The sequence below is a fragment of the Moschus berezovskii genome, chromosome 15 (genome assembly GCF_049115385.1).
Source record: "Moschus berezovskii isolate FMDL1 chromosome 15, NW_MosBer_1.0, whole genome shotgun sequence".
Taxonomy (NCBI): Eukaryota; Metazoa; Chordata; class Mammalia; order Artiodactyla; family Moschidae; genus Moschus; species Moschus berezovskii.
This window is the reverse complement of record NC_142474.1, coordinates 9,226,764-9,244,154: the sequence shown is the minus strand read 5'-3', so window position 1 is coordinate 9,244,154 and position 17,391 is coordinate 9,226,764. Positions and strand designations below refer to the sequence as shown.

At 42.9% G+C, this 17,391-nt stretch overlaps 1 protein-coding gene and 1 non-coding gene across 2 annotated transcripts; both read right to left on the bottom strand.

The window, feature by feature from the left end:
- Window positions 1–248: 248 nt before the first annotated feature.
- Window positions 249–14,376, bottom strand: WFDC8 (WAP four-disulfide core domain 8). Its single transcript, XM_088844340.1, has 6 exons — window positions 14,291–14,376; window positions 8,436–8,545; window positions 4,653–4,793; window positions 3,200–3,367; window positions 1,481–1,621; window positions 249–388 (listed from the first exon to the last, which is right to left on the bottom strand). The coding sequence occupies exons 1-6, from the start codon at window positions 14,347–14,349 to the stop codon at window positions 249–251; spliced, it is 759 nt and encodes a 252-aa protein (XP_088700466.1). The 5' UTR covers window positions 14,350–14,376.
- Window positions 6,977–7,049, bottom strand: TRNAR-UCU (transfer RNA arginine (anticodon UCU)). The gene has a single exon. It is a non-coding gene; the product is annotated as a tRNA-Arg (tRNA).
- Window positions 14,377–17,391: the final 3,015 nt, after the last annotated feature.

Genomic DNA, 17,391 nt, shown 5'->3' with positions numbered 1-17,391 from the left:
AAGTGAAAGTCACTCAGTCACGTTCAACTCTTTGCAACCCCATGGACTGTACAGTCCATGGAATTCTCCAGGCCAGAATATTGAAGTGGGTAGCCTTTCCCTTCTCCAGGGGATCTTCCCAACCCAGGGATAGAACACAGGTCTCCCACGTTGCAGGCGGATTCTTTACCACATGAGCCACAAGGGAAGCCCTTTTATTATACTGCTCATCATTAATTACATTGATGATAAGATTTTAAACTTACTATTCATTTCAGGGGTTCCAGGCACTTTAGTCCACAGCGTGAACAACACTTCATTGTCAATGGGCAATCATTATCCTGCAGGCACTTGGGTCTGTCAATCGTGGAACATACTGGCGGCTTGTTTGGGCAGAAACCTGCTTTGACTTTATGAGGTAAAACAAGACACTTGACCTTGAAATACTTGACCATACTTTGAGACAAATTAGGGGAATCTTGGGAACCTTAAATAAGGTTTTCCTCTAATTAAGCCTCTTACCCTCCCCTCTAGAGTAACAATAAGGTGGAATAGGTGGAGTATCAACTTCTGTGTGATAAATAATTTTAATAACTATTTGAGGAGAATCAAAAAGTCTTGCCAAGAGGTAGGGAACATATGCATACCTATGGCTGATTCATGTTAATGTTTGGTAGTTATAAATACAATATTGTAAATCTATTATCCTTTATTTAAAAATAAATATTTTTTTTAAGTAGCAGAAAACAAAGTTTTGCCATCTCTGATTTATAAAATCTGGTAGGATTCCTAATTGACTCTACAAAATTAATAGATTTGGGTTAGCTAATCCTAGAGTACCAGAAGTAGGAGTATTAGAGAATACCAAGAACTTCCTTGTTTTATAAACTGTAGATACTAAGGACCATATAGGGGGAATTGAGTTGCCTAAGGTCACACAGAAAACAAGCAGGAAAGTTGAAGTCAGTTGAAAAGCCTTTGACTCCTTCCACCATGCCATGTTGTTCCTCAAAACAGTGACAATCCCTGGGACAAGACCACAGTATCTTAGCACTGCACGCGGGAATGAACAGCACCTATAGAGGAGGAGTTCGCTGCTACTCCAATAGCACTTTGCTACCCATCTCTTCCCCTGCACACTTTACATGAAGTTCTGTGCAGACATAGGATTTATCTGAATTACACTTATGAATGATCATGAATTTTCTATATGAATAAGTGGATACTGTCACCTTGTAGGACACTGAAGAATGAGACTTGAAATAAATACATTTTCATTGAGAAATAGGAAGAGGGTTACCATGCAAGACTGGCTTGGAAGAATAGCACCGCAGCCTCCCAAGGTCAAGAGGGCAACATGAGAGCCCTGGTTGGCCATTAAGTGAGGGAAATTTCCTGAGACCTCTGACTTAAACTAAGGGGCATCCACCACTCCATGAGACAGCTTGGCATTCTCAGGGTTTGCCCAGTAGACTTTGGGAAGTATATCCCCAGTCCTTACCTGTCCAGGCCATGGCACAATCAAAGCCACACATGGATTCACAGCATTTTTCATTTAAGGGGCAATCGTAGTCACTCTTACACGAAGCTGAACACTCCATACGGTTCTTAAAAGGGAAGAGTGGGCACTGTCCATCCTTGACTGAAATGAGCGCAGAGGTGAGTTCCTTCAAACCCCATCCTCTCCCATCACCCTTCAAACAGCTTTTCCTTTTCTTCAAAACTAGTATCTCTTTCTGGAATATGGTTCATTCTGCCCTGTCCACAGGCACCTCTAGTAGACTGTGGAGTGATGAAATGCCCCGCTCAATCAGGAGATGCAGTAGAAAGAGAGCTAAACTTGGTGTTCGAAGCCCCAAGGTAAAGTCCCGTCCTGCCACTTAATGAATGACTTCGGTTTCCTTCTCTACAAGGTAGGATTAATTATGTGACATCTACACAAGTTCATGTAAGCTATTTTAGGGGACGTGCTTTACTTCGCAGGAGGAGTGACGTGATCTGACTCGAATTTTGAAAAGAATCGTTGTGGCTACTGTGTTCATAACAGACTTGTAAGAAGGGAAGGAGAGAAACAAGGAGATCTGTTAGGAGGTCACTGCGATTAATCCAGATGAGAAGATGGCACCTCAGCTCAGGGTGGCAGCTGGTTGTGGTAAGAACCGCCCCGATTCTGGATCTCTTTCCAGGTAAGTCTAAAATGACTTCTTAACAAAGGACGTTGATTGGGAAAGACAGATCTCACGGATGCATGTGCATGTCTCTGTCCTCGTCTGACTGTAAATTCCCTGACAGCAGGACATGCTTTTTCTCCTCCTCCTCCTTAGTGAGCCCACGTAACCTCGTCAAATCTTTGTGTCCTTGATAATCCTGTCAACAATTCAATGAGGTACTATTCCAGTATTCCAATACCATTTTTCCAGTATTCCAAGGGGAGGAACTGAAACTCAAAGAGGTGAAGAAATTTGCAGTGAGAAAGACAGATTTCTAGCCAGTATTTTGACTCCTAAGCTCTGTATCACGCTGTCACCCAACATTACTGGTCATTGCACAGGAAATAATCCACAGACTTTACCTTTAGCCCACTCTGAAAGTGAAAGTCATGTCTCTGACCCCATGAACTGTAGCCCCCCCCGCCCCGGGCTCCTCTGTCCATGGAATTCTCCAGGCAGGAATCCTGGAGTGGGTTGCCATTCCCATCTCCAGCGGATCTTCCTGACCCAGGGATCGAATCTGGGTCTCCTGCACTGCAGGCAGATTCTTTACTGTCTGAGCCACCAGGGAAGCCCTTTCCTTGCTCCACTCTTCACCTCCTCCCTGCTCCATCCCTATTCCATGGGATTCCAGAGCTGGCCTGTCTATGCTTCATTCTTGGGTGAGTCCTTAGGTAATATTCAGTAGGTCAATGTCATGAGAAAATAACCTGTTTCCAAAGTGTTGACCTGACTCTCAGGTCCCACTGGCCAAAGTTTACCAACAGTTGATGTGCACTACCTCATTTTTTGGCACAACTCCATTAAGTAAAGACTATTGTTATTCCCATTTTATAGACAAGAGAACTAAAACTCATGAAAGACCCAAAACTAAGACTACCCAGCCAGTGGATGCCACAGCAGAGATTTGAGCCAAGGCAGTTTCACCTCAAATCCTGAGCCTGCAACTGGGATGATATACTATTTCTCGTCAGACTAGGCTCACAGATTGCCAAGGGTATGAGTCTTACCAACTGATGAACAAGCCTTCATGCAGTCCTCCTTCTTGGAGAAGTTGTTGGCATTCCCAAGGCAGCCTCCATAAAAAAAGGGTTTGCATACATGCTCTTTGGTGTTAAAATACCACTGCTTGACTGTACTCTTGCAATGTCCTTTGTCTAAGGGTAGCAAGCAGGGTTCTGAGACAGGAGACAGAGAGGGAAGAACATAAGGGTAGCAAAAAAGGAAGGGGTTAGGCCCTCAGCTTTTGTATGGTTCAAGGTGTTATTACCCAAGTTATAGAAAGAGCCATGATCAATAAAATTCTGGTCCTAGATCTATACGGTCACTCTTTAACATCTCTGAGCATTCTTCCTACCTTGCAAAAGAGGTCACAAAGAGCATATAAGAAAGATTCAGAGCTGATCTTACCTCTTCATTGCTTTGAGTTTTGCGAGGGAAAAACGTGTTCAAGAACTATATCCAAACTGCTATCAAAGCACCTGGCACATAGAAAGAATGACGTACTGAGACAGAAAAAGAGCAGTCCCTGTCTGTCTGGAAATTGATCTGATGCGCACAGCTAAGCCATCCTATTCTCTTGTTGGACTTAATCCCATAGGACATCCACATCAAACAAAGTTACTCTGAGGGATAGAGTGGGACCAAAAAAAAAAAAAGATCACTGTGAAACCTACAAAGTACCAAACACCCATGAGTGATGTATGCTTCTCTACCAATTACGGCTTTATCCTCATTCTAGCCTTCCCGCTCTGTTGAAGAGATTTACCAGGATAATTACACAACTGCCCCCACTTTCTGACAGCACCCAATCTAGGGTGAATTCCCAGTTCCTTATATCTTCCCCCGAATTCTCCAATCAAAGCCTTAATCCTGTAGTAGATACTTCCTAACAGTTTCTTCTTGAAACACCTCAGATTGTCTGTGGTGAACTCGCTCCCTCACTGCAGCAAGTGATAAGCTCAGCTTGTTCAATGACAGGTCTGTTCCTGGTGGTCGTTCCCCAAAGGGCATTGATACTACTTATTTGTTGAAGGAATGAATGAGTGGATCTATACAAAGTGCACAGTTCCTTATCATTAGATACTCTGAATTACCAGAAAACCTCCTCGAAGGGCAAAGAATCAGAAAACAACTCCAGCCTCTGAACTGACCGAGGTTGATACTTGCCACTGTGCCAACAACAGTTTCTTGACACACAATGAACAAGCAGCCAGCATTAGTTACTGGGAGTGATTGGACGTTGGGCCAAAGAAGAGTAATACCAAGAGCGTCAGTTGATGTCCACCATGCCTAGACTCATTGTTTGTGCTTGAGGGTTGGGAGTCTCATCAGAGAAGGTGAGAAGCTTGAACCCTGGCCTCCCTATCCCAACGTTTAAGGGAATCATTCCACCAGGTCTTGACAGAGCAGAAAGTAGGACACCTCACAAGGCACCCTTGCTCTCAGCCTGGATGGCACTACCTTCATATGGATCCATGCACTTCTTCCCACAAGCAAAAGAGCAGCACTTGAGGTGTTCATCACAACTGGAATCTGTTTTGCATAAGTCTGGGACTTTAGAACTACAGGTGATCCTTTCTTGGGGGCACTCTCCTGGCTTCTCTGTAAGAAAGAAATGTCCAAATTCACATCTTTTGAGAGTTTCAGCTCTTATCAGCCCATGGAAAAAAGTGGATAGTGAGATTCTTTCAGTCCTATACTCTGCCTTCAATTCTTAGCTGTCACTCTGCTTATATTCAGGGTCTGCTTCTCACCACTCTTCACACATTGAGGTAGATCTGAATCAGGAATTTGTGCCCAGGTAGAAACAAAGGGGAAGCATCTCAGTAACCATAAGTTTGTTTTCAAAATCTGTGAGTCCGTTTCTGTTTCATGACTAAGTTCATTACATTATTTTTAATTAGATTCCAGAAATAAGTGAAATCGTATCTGTCTTTCTGACTTACTTCACATAGCGTGATCATCTCTAGATCTATCCATGTTGCCGCAAATGACATTATGTCAGTCTTTTTATGGCTGAGTAATAGTAACATATACACATATACCACATTTCCTTTACCCATTCAGATTCCAGGGTAGGGGGTTTTATGGGGACCAAGATCCTAGTCTTAAATTCAGGATCTGCTTTCTCCTCTTAAAACTAATTATTTTAATGCCTAATTCCTCTGCCTCCTGAATCTTAGTTGATAAAGGAAGTTAATTAGTGAGGAGTGGTGGAAATACCATGGACATAGGAGTCAGGAGCCCTGATTTTGGTTCCTGACTCCTTGTGAATTCAAGACCAATCTGAGTTCCACTATACGACTCTGCAGTTATCTCTAAGGAGGAAGAAATGGTCAACTGGAAGAATCACTATAAATAAGACAGTTCTGGCTTAGGCACTTGACTCTACACAACAGCTAAATAATCTTGGGGGAAATGTCCTCCTTTGTCTGAGTTATAAACTTCCCATCTATGAAATGGGAATTACAATCTCTGCTTCATAGGCTCTTCAGAAGGATTAAGATAGCAGAGTAGGAAGACTCTGAGCTCACCTCCTCCCATAGGCACACCAAAATTACAACTCTTCATGGGGCAACTCTTATGAGAAAGACCAGAAGACTAGCAGAAACGATCTTCTACAACAAAAGATACAAAGAAGGAACCACAAGAAGATGGGTAGGAGGGCAGAGATGTACACTCAAGACCTATACCCCAGGTGGGCAACCCACAAACAGAAGGATAATTACAATTTGCAGAGATTATCACCAGGAAGTGAGGGGGTCTGTGTCCCACATTGGGCTCCCCAACACAAGAGTCCTATATCAGGAAGACAAGACCCAGAATGTTTGACTTCAAAGGCCAGCGGGGCTTACTTTCAGGAGAGGCAGAGGGCTGTGAAAAAGATTCCACTGTTGAAGGGCACACACAAAATCTTGCCTGCTCTGGGACCCAGGGCAGAAGCAGTGATTTGAAAGGAGCCAAGTTCAGAACCCCTGCTGATTGTAGAGAGTCTCCCAGAGAGGCAAGGAGCAACTAGAGTTCAACCCAATCTGTTAAGTCTTTTAAAAAGAAGGTTTTTTCCTGATTGGTAGAGAAGAGGTCAAAGATATTCAAAGTATTTAAGAGGAATCTGGACTGCTATTTGTGGCCTTGAGGATGGAAGAGGCTAATTGCCTAGGAATGAGGGTGGCTGCTAAAAGTTGACAACCAGTAAGGAAACCTCAGTGCTACAGCTGCCAGGAATGATTCTGCTAACAACCAATGAGATGGGAGGAGACCCTTGAGTCCCATATAAGAATGGCAGCCTTGATGGACACCTTGATTTCAGTCTGGTGAGAACCTGAGCAGAGAACCTCAACACCCCATGCCAGACTTCCAACCTACAGGTAATTTGTTACGCCGCAAGATAACTGATACAATATTTATTGTGGCTCCATGTCTCAAAACTGAGCATTTCTGTGGTGGAATCTGACCAGAGAGACATGACTCTTTTGGATACTACTGAATCTTGGAATTATAGAAGTTTCAAATTAGAAAAAACATATTTATCATTGGTATCAACTTCCTAATCTAAAAGGTTAAAATAAGAGAGAGGTCACATAGAATAATATAGTGAATTGGGGGCAGATCTGGGACTTTCAATCCATGGCTTTTTCCAGAAGACCTGCTTCTTTGGTGAGGACTGGCCACTGAGACTTCTAGTGCTTTCCAGATATATTTCTTGCCCTTCATACTACCCTTTTTAAAAAGACTGATTTATTTATTATTTTCTTGGCCAAGCCTCAAAGCATGTGGGATCTCAGCTCCCCTAACAGGGATTGAACCTGTGCCCCCTGCATCAGAAGTGCAGAGTCTTAACCACTGGACCACCAGGGATGTCCCCACTTCATGCTATCCTTAATGCACTCTCCAAGGATGGCCTGAAGTGGAGAAAAGAAGATAATGTCAGCCCTCTCCTGTCATTCCTTGACTCATACTTCCCAGGAGATCACATCCATTCCCACAATCCCAACTCTGGTTCCTATAGCTCCCCTCAGACCTAGCCTCTCTTCCAAGCTAAGACACTTTATATCCAATGGAAAACACCACTGGGGCATTTAATAAACACCTCTGTTCCAACAGGTTTAAAATGGAACTAATCACTTACACATGAAACCCAAAATATGGCACAAATGAACTTATCTACAAAACAGAAACAGACTCATAGGCATCGAGAACAGACCCAAGGTTGCTAAGGAAGAGAGGGAAAAGAGGGAGATGGACTGGGAGTTTGGGGTCAGTAGATGCAAACTATTACATTTAGAGTGGATTAGCAACAAAATCCTAATATATAGCACAGGGACCTTTATTCAATACCCTGGAATAAAGCCTAATGGAAAAGAATATTAAAAAGAATGTATATATGCATGTATATATATGAGTCATCTTGCTGTACAGCAGAGATCGGCACAACTTTGTAAATCAACTACAACTAAAACACAGTAAAAAGACAAAATGGAACTAGCATCTCCCCGTGTCCAAACAGCACCTTCTCTCTGTTTCCGTCTCGATATTTGGCACCAACAGTCCTCTAATCTGTTATTAGAGTCCTGAGATTCAGTTCCCTCACTCATCATCACCCCAGCATCCCAGGCATGGACTTGGGTCAATTGGACTTTCTAAATCCCATCTCTTCTTCCTCTTTGCTCCACTTCCTCAGGTCAGCACCTGACCTCCTCCCGTGTGTGCTTGGGAGGCATCACCAAGTCACGTCCAACGCTTTGCGACCCCGTGGACTATAGCCTTCCAGGTTCCTCTGTCCCTGGAACTTGCCAGGCAAGAAAACTAGAGTGGGCTGCCATTTCCTATTCCAGGGCATCTTCCCAACCCAGGGACTGAACCTGTGTCTCTTGCACCTCCTGCTTTGGGAGGCGGGTTCTTCACCACTCTCGCTGCTAGGGAAGCCCGACCATCTCCCGTCTCCCCCCTCAACTACTGCACCAGCCTCCTCATCGGTCTTCTGCCTCAGAGTCCTGCCTAACAACTGACAAATTGTCAAAAATTAAACTTGGAAAAGACATGTATCAGGAAAAGTCAGGGAATAATTTGGGGGGAGGCAGGTGAGGGAAGGATTTAAAGGGCTCAGGACAGGCAAGTGGGGCTAGTTCTCTGAAGCCACCATCGCAGTGGCCTCCTCTGACACAAGTCGTTGCCTCATGTCTAATCCTCAGTCCCCAAGATTGTCCTTCTAAAGAAGAGCAGCTGTAGCTTTTCTGAACCCACTTTTGACTCTGTAGCTTGGCGAGGCAGATGTCTGCTCCAAAGAGAGGGAGAGAAGCAACAGGAGGGCGACATTCCTCCAGGAGAAGGTGGAGCTGTGGAGAGGAATATGCCTATGGAGGGGGAAGAGAAGAGCAGGGATTAGACACAAGCCAGAGAGACGCAAGCATCTGCAGACGAACCTTGGAGCTGATCCACCAATTCCCTTAGTTCACAGAGGAGAAACCCAAGGCACATCACGTGAGGTCAGTCACGTGGCAAGCAGGGCAGGTCCCTCAGCCCCAACCCCCTCCCAGGGGCCCCTCGCTCTGCTGGGAGCTGTACATTACCTACCCAGACACTTGCCCATCGTCTTGCTCCCAGGCGAGAGGCCACACACAAATGATCACAGGGATCTGTCTGGAACGCAAAGTTGATTTGCCCACAACCAGTCCTGGGGCAACCCCAGACACTAGTGAGAATCTTTCCTTTGCTCCACTGAACAAGAAACTGATGATGGTATGAGATTTGTAGGGAGGCCTGGGCATATCCCCCTGGGTTTTAGTGCCCCAAGAGCCAAAAAAATGCCAGTTGATCTGAGGTTAACAAAGTGAAGTGAAAGTCACTCAGTCATGTCTGACTCTTTGCAACCCCATAGTCTATACAGTCCATGGAATTCTCCAGGCCGGAATACTAGAGTGGTAGCCTTTCCCTTCTCCAGGGGATCTTCTCAACCCAGAGATCAAACCCAGGTCTCCTACATTGCAGGTAGATTCTTTACCAGCTGAGCCACAAAGGAAGCCCGAGGTTAAAAAGGGATCCCTCTTACTCCTTCTGGTGTTATCCAAGCTTAGGATCTTATGATATGCCCAGACAACCAGATAAATGGACATCTTGCCCACTTACTTAAGTCTCCATTTTCTATGTATTTTCCTGGCCTTTACCTATAATTTTTAAATAATGTGAAGAACTGATAATGTCTTACTGTATTGCCTCTCTTGGAGTAAATTTCAAAAATAGCTAGAGAAGGAGGGAAGAAGACAGAAAGGAAGAGGGAAGGGAAGAGAGAAAGTTTTTATGCCAAAGTGTCTTGTTGTTGAGTTGCTAAGTCAGGTCTGACTCTTTCGTGACTCCATGGACTGTAGCCTGCCAGGCTCCTATGTCCTTGAAATTTTCCAGGCAAGAATACTGGAGTGAGTTGCCACTCCCTTCTCCAGAGAATCTTCCCAACCCAGGGACCGAACCCAAGTCTCCTACGTTGGCAAGAGGATTCTTTACCACTGAGCCACCAGGGAAGTAACACCTATTAACTCTTGAAAGTTAGTTGATCGGATTAGCCTACAGTCAGTTAGTAGGAAGCAGAACCCCTGAAAAGGGGTAAATGGAAGGATACAGATAAATAAGATTGCTAAATATAATATGAGATGTCCAGTTATCATTTTTAGTATAAGCATATCCCATGCAATGTAAGGACTATAGTTACACCAAAAATTATTCGTTGCTTATCTGACATTCAAACTGAGTTGGTTGGGACTTCCCTGGAGGTCAAATGGCTAGGACTCTGCACTTCCACTGCAGAGGGCATGGGTTCCATTCCTGGTTGGGGAACTAAGATCCTGCATGCTGTGTCAATCAGTTCAGTTGCTCAGTCATGTCTGACTCTTTGCAACCCCATGGACTGCAGCATGCCAGGCTTCCCTGGCCATAACCAATTCCCAGAGTCCACCCAAACCCATGTCCATTGAGTCGGTGATGCCATCCAATCATCTCATCCTCTGTTGTCCCCTTCTCCTCCTGTCCTCAATCTTTCCCAGCATTAGTGTCTTTTCAAATGAGTCAGTTCTTCACATCAGGTGGCCAAAGTATTGGAGTTTCAGCTTCAGCATCAGTCCTTCCAATGAATATTTAGGACTGATTTCCTTTAGGATGGACTGGTTGGATCTCCTTGCAGTCCAAGGGACTCTCAAGAGTCTTCTCTAACACCACAATTCAAAAGCATCAATTCTTCGGCCCTCAGCTGTATAGCATAACCAAAAGAACCCCCCAAATTGAATTGGTCATCATGTATTTGTACTTGTTAAATCTGGAAACTTTAAAACAGAATGAATTCATTTCAATTGGAAGGGGATTTGTTTGGGCAATAGAATTAGAATTCAGAAGAATAATGGTTGCCAAAGGGATGTGTATTAAAACTTTTCAATTGAACAATTAATTCAATCTTTTTATGGAAGAAAGTCATTTAATTTGGTTGACTGAGGACTGACTTTGCCAATTAGACAATTTGGTTAACATTTTTCCACAAATATAGTGCATGACTTGCCTCTTGAGAAATCTGTATGCAGGTCAGGAAGCAACAGTTAGAACTGGACATGGAACAACAGACTGGTTCCAAATAGGAAAAGGAGTACATCAAGGTTGTATATTGTCACCCTGCTTATTTAACTTATATGCAGAGTACATCATGAGAAACACTGGGCTGGAGGAAGCACAAGCTGGAATCAAGATTGCTGGGAGAAATATCAGTAAGCTCAGTGCAGATGACACCATCCATCCTTATGGAAGAAAGTGAAGAAGAATAAAGAGCCTTTTGATGAAAGTGCAAGAGGAGAGTGAGAAAGTTGGCTTAAAGCTCAACATTCAGAAAACTAAGATCATGGCATCCGATCCCATCACTTCATGGCAAATAGATGGGGAAACAGGGGACACAGTGGCTGATTTTATTTTTCTGGGCTCCAAAATCACTGAAGATGGTGACTGAAGCCATGAAATTAAAAGATGCTTACTCCTTGGAAGGAAAGTTATGACCAACATAGGCATCATATTAAAAAGCAGAGACATTACTTTGCCAACAAAGGTCTGTCTAGTCAAGGCTATGGTTTTTCCAGTGGTCATGTATGGATGTGAGAGTTGGACTATAAAGAAAGCTGAGCGACGAAGAATTGATGCTCTTGAACTGTGGGGTTGGAGAAGACTCTTGAGAGTGCCTTGGACTGCAGGGAGATCCAACCAGTCCATTCTAAAGGAGATCAGTCCTGGGTATTCATTGGAAGGACTGATCGTGAAACTGAAACTCCAATACTCTGGCCACCGGATGGGAAGAGCTGACTCATTTGAAAAGACCCTGATGCTAGGAAACATTGAGGACAGGAGGAGAAGGGGACGACAGAGGATTAGATGGTTGGATGGCATCACCTTCTCAATGGACATGGGTTTGGGTGGACTCCAGGAGTTGGTGATGGACAGGGAGGCCTGACGTGCTGCGGTTCATGGGATCGCAAAGAGTCGGACACAACTGAGTGACTAAAGTGAACTGAAAATCTGTAGCATCAAAGATTTTTTTAAATGTACTTAGAGACTGCAATAAGATTAATACATTTTATGAAAATATGCTATCAAAGGTCAATCAGGTTAATAGTATTCAAGCTTTCCAACATTTACAGAATGTATGAGATTATATAAGGTGTCTAAGTAAAAGAGTAATGGGTGTAATCAATAACATCTTTGATCATTTGGCAAGTACTCTTAAAACCTTTTTGGTAAACTTTCCAGAAATTAAGAAAATCACTTGTGATTTGTGATCAGTATTCTAATTACCAGGAAACAAATTATTTTCAAGGGTAAGGTTTCCAATTGTATGTCTTAATAAAAATTGAAAGAGGGCTTAATAAAACTTTCTTAAACATTTAATAAATCATTAAAATAAAATTTTATTATACAGTATTATGTGACTGGGGGGCAACTTGCTAGAAGTTCAAAGAACCGAGTAACATACCTATAACAAAACTCCATTTGTTCCCATGTATTAACATATCATTGAGTTGCATTACCTATGGAATTTGTTTATCAATAAATTTTTATTTATCAATAATTTCAATGTATTTATTTATATATTCATTACTATTATTATGTTATTTAAATAACAAATGGAGTGAAAAATCAATCCCAAAGAAAACATTTTATTCCTACAGTCTTATGATCACAGTAAATGAAAAAGCTAAATTTTAATTTATACTCATGTTCTTGTTGCATAGCAATATGAAAAAGTCATGAATAAAAGGCTTTTGAGCATAAGATTGTATTTCATCAGATTAAAAGTCTGTGGGGTAAGAGCAATGGAAAGAGAAGTTCAAGGAGAAGTGTTTTAAATTTTCCAACTGTTCGAGTACTTTTCATGTATTTTTTAAATAAATGATGCTGTATATCAATTTATTGTGGTATTTTGGCTCCAACTGATTCATTTGTTATGTAGCAGGGCTTTTGTAAAGTATTAATATTTGCAACAGAGAGGCAGTCCATCCCTGCTCTCTCTGCTGAGGGATGGAGTCTAATCCCTCATCAGCAAACTAAAATCCCACAAGCCTCCTGGCATGGCCAAAAAAAGTTTAAAACATGTTCGCATAATGCATTTGAGATTCATTCATGTTTCTGTGTGTTGTTTGTACCATTTTATTGATGAGTCCTAAATCCACTATATGGATGTCTCACAAGTTATTTATCCATTCACTAAAGGATATTTGGATTTTCCCAGTTTGGGATAATTATGAATTAACTCCCTACAAACATTTGCATATAGGGTTTTGCATGAATGTAAGGTATCTTTTGACTTCCCTGGTGGCTCGTTGGTAAAGAATCCGCCTGCCAGTACTGAAGTTGATCGAACCTGCCAGATTCAATCCCTGGGTCTGGAAGATTCCCTGGAATAGGAAATGGCAACCCAGTCCAGTAATTTTGCCTGAAAATTCCCATGGGCAGAAGAGCCGGGGGGCTGTCATCCACGGGTTCACAAAGAGTTGGACACGACCGAGCGACACGCACACACATTTATAAGAAACTACCAAAACGTTTCTCGAAGTGGCCGTACTATTTCGCATTTCCACAAGGATTCGATGAGAGTTCCACCTGCTCCACATGATTGCTAGAACTTAGTGCTGTAAATATTTTTTGCTTTTTAATTGACGTTTAGTTGATTTACAACGCCATGTCAGTTTCCGTGTATAGTCAGTGATTCAGATATATAGATATAGATATGTGGGTTGCTGCTGCTGCTGCTGTTAAGTCACTTCAGTCGTGTCCGACTCTGTGTGACCCCATAGACGGAAGCCCACCAGGCTCCCCCATCCCTGTGATTCTCCAAGGCAAGAACACTGGCGTGGGTTGCCATTTCCTTCTCCAATGTGTGAAAGTGAAAAGTGAAAGTGAAGTCGCTCAGTCGTGTCCGACCCTCAGCGACCCCACGGACTGCAGCCTACCAGGCTCTTCCATCCATGGGATTTTCTAGGCAATAGTACTGGAGTGGCTTGCCATTGCCTTCTCCGAGATATGTGGGTTAGGACACACTATTGAGCATCCTTCCCTATGCTATACAGTAGGCCTTTGTTGGGTATCTATTATATATATAGTAACGTATATGTGTTAATGTAAATGCTTCTATTTTAATCATTCTCATAGATGGGCTTCCCTGGTGGCTCAGAGGTTAACGCGTTTGCCTCCAATGCGGGAGACCCGGGTTCGATCCCTGGGTCGGGAATATCCCCGGGAGACGGAAATGGTAACCCACTCCAGTATTCTTGCCTGGAGAATCCCATGGATGGAGAAGCCTGGTAGGCTACAGTCCACAGGGTCGCAAAGAGTCGGACACGACTGAGTGACTGAATAGAACAGAACAGATAGATGCATAGCGGTAAGATTGCAAAACATTTTAAGAAATTAAAGTAGTTCGCTTAAATTTCTAGAACCCCAAGAATCTAAGCCACCGAGAAGGATGACAGGGAGATCTCTCCTATTTTCCAACTTTCCTTAGGACACTTTCAAGCCCAGCATCCTCTTTGGTTCCTGAGCCTGCTTGGTCAGGAGTGTCCACAGAGCCTCATTGAACCTACCTCTTCTCCCAGCTTCCCTGCGTGGCGGAGGTTGCTCTTGACAGTCGACTGAGGAGCATTTTGCAACTGAAAGGTCTACAGATGGCCAGGAGCTGGGGGAACATGTGAATTTCCAGGTTACAACCTTTGGAACCACAGGTAAAGGCTCCACCTTGTCTCCACGATGTCCCACTACGCTCTAACTCCCCTCCTGGGAGCAAACCCAGCGCTCTTTCCATGGCTGAGCGCTCCCTGCTCACATCTCCCTCATCCCAGGGGTGTAGTGTGTCTCGTGCATGGCTACTCTACCAGTAACGCGCCTTGAGGAGGACAGTTAGCTCTGTGGATGGGCTTCCCAGGTGGCGCTAGTGGTAAAGAACCCACCTGCCAATGCAGGAGATGTAAGAGATGTGTGTTTGATCCCCGGGTAGGGAAGATCCCCAGAGAAGGGCATGGCAACCCACTCCAGTATTCTTGCCTGGAGAATCCCCATGGTCAGGGGAGCCTGGAGGGCTACAGTCCATAGAATCACAAAGAGTCGGACACAAATGAAGTGACTGAGCACACACACAGCATGCCCTAAGCTCAGGTAGAGTAAGTAGATGCCTCTTCCAAAGACATAGCCTTCTAAATAACGCCTACTTAGCGATCTACACTCTGATACTGAGGAAAGGCAGTCTCTAAGGGTGGAATGCAGAGCACTATGTATCTCCATACTGTGTTAAGGATCTTAAATCTTTCTAATTTTTTGTCTCTTTAACCTGTCAGTAATTGGAAAAGATGTGTTGAGGGCTATCAATACATAGGCTTCTCTGTTTATGCCTCAGTTTAATATATCCTGATCCTATTTACTTATTGTTGCTGTTGCTGTTTTAGTCTCTTAGTCGTGTTCGACTCTTTGCAACCCCATGGTCTGTAGCCCGCCAGGCTCCTTTGTCCATGGCATTTTCCAACTGAGAAAACTGGAGTCAGTTGCCATTCCCTTCTCCAGGGGATCTTCCTGACTCAGGGATTGAACCTGTATTGGCAGGCGGATTCTTTACCTCTGACCCACCAGGGAAACAATGCATTCCTTGTGAACTGTATCTTCTGTCATTATATAGTGACCCACTCTCTGTCTCTAAAATAAATATTCACCTTAGAGTTCTTGATTGTCTGATATTAACCAAACTATACCATTTCTTTTGTTTGCAATTATCTAGACTTTGGGGCTTCTTTGGTTGCTCAGTGGTAAAGAATCTGCCTGCCAATGCAGAAGCCTCAGGAAACTCAGGTTCAATCCCTGGGTCGGGAAGATACCCTGGAGGAGGAAATGGCAACTCACTCCACTCTCCTTGTCTGGAAAATTCCATGGACAGAGGAGCCTGGCAGGCTACAATCCATGGGATTGAAAAGAGTTGAACACGCCTGAGAAACCGAGCACAGACACACCTTGACTTTTTTCCATCTTCTTGCTTTCAGCCTTTCAAAGCACTTATGTGTTTTTTAAATTGAAGTATAGTTGATTTTCTTATATGTTTTATATTAATTTCAAGTGTACAACATAGTGATTCAAAATTTTATAGATTGTGCTCCATTTATAGTTATTATAAAATATTGGCAATATTCCCTGTGCTGCACAATATATCCTTGTAGCTTATTTATTTTATACCTATTAGTTTCTAACTCTTAATCCTCTACCCCTATTTTGACTGCCCCCACCCCCACCACTTTCCTCTCCTCACAGGTTACCACTAGTTCTCTATATCTGTCTTTTGTTGTTTGTTTTGGCCCAACCACACAGCTTATGGGACCTTAGTCCCTGACCAGGGATCGAACCCTGGCCCACAGCAGTGAACGTGCTGAATCCTAACCAACTGGACCACCAGGGAATTCCCCAGGTGAGCCTTTTTTGTGTTATACTTACTAGTTTGACTTTTTCAAGATTCCAAATAAGTGATATCATACAGTACTTGTCTTTCTCTGTCTGACTTACTTCACTGAACATAGTATCCTCTAGATCCATCCACGTTGCTGCAAATGGCAGAATTACATTCTTTTTTATGGCTAATATTCATATATATATATATATATATATACCACATGTCTTTATCCATTCATCTGTTGATGGATACATGGGTTGCTTCCACATCTTAGCTGTTATAAATAATACTGCTATGAACATTGGAGTGCATGTATCTTTTCAAATTAGTGTTTTCATTTTTTCCAGCTCTGTCCAGGAGTGGGATTGCTGGATCATATGGTATGCTAATTTTAGTTTTTGAGGAACCTTCATAGTGTTTTCCACAGTGGCTACACCAATGTACATTCCCACCAACAGCACACAGGTGTTCCCTTTTCTCCACATCCTCTCCAGCATTTGTGATTTGTATACTTCTTTATGATAGCCTTTCTGACAGGTGCGAAGTGATACCTCATAGTTGTTTTAATCTGCACTTCTCTAATAATAAGCAATGCTAAACTTGTTTCTGTGTGCCTGTTGGCCATCTGTTTTCTTCTCTGGAAAAATGTCTATTCAGGCCCTGAACCCAATATTTTATTGGGTTGTCTGTTTGTCTGTCTGACATTGAGTTGTGAGAGCTGTTTGTTTATTTTTGTTATTAACCTCTTGTCAGTCATATTATTTGCAAATATTTTCTCCCAGTCCATAGGCTGCCTTTTTATTTTGTTGCTGGTTTCCTTTGCTGTTCAAAATCTTTTAAGTTTAATTAGGTCCCATTTGGTTATTTTTGGTTCTATTTCACAGATCCAAAAAAAAAAAAAGAAAAGGCATTGCTATGAGTTATGCCAAAGAGTGTTCTGCCAATGTTCTCTTCTAGGAGTTCTTTGGTTTCAGATCTTGCATTTAGATCTTTATTCCATTTTGAGTTTATGTTTGTCTGTGGCGTGAATAAATGTTCTAATCTCATTGTTTTGCATGTTCTCGGTTGTTTCTCTTTACTCTTCCCCCCTTCTTGTTTTCTTAAACTGTGTGTGAATGTGTGTGTCTATGTGTGTTTGTGTGTGACCGCCTATATTTAATGGCAGCTTACCTCTAATGGTACTTTATCTACAGAATTTCTTGAAAGGTTGTATTTAAGGAAGCATTTTCAAAACCCGCTTATTGTCCATATTACCCAAAG

Coding starts and splice junctions, on each gene's coding strand:
- WFDC8 (XM_088844340.1), bottom strand. CDS start 14,349: ATGCTCCTCAGTCGACTGTCAAGAGCAACCTCCGCCACGCAGGGAAGC. Junction 4,794..8,435: donor GCCAAGCTACAGAGTCAAAA/GTGGGTTCAGAA, acceptor TCTTTCTTACAG/AGAAGCCAGGAGAGTGCCCC. Junction 3,368..4,652: donor GTGCATGGATCCATATGAAG/GTAGTGCCATCC, acceptor CTCCTGTCTCAG/AACCCTGCTTGCTACCCTTA.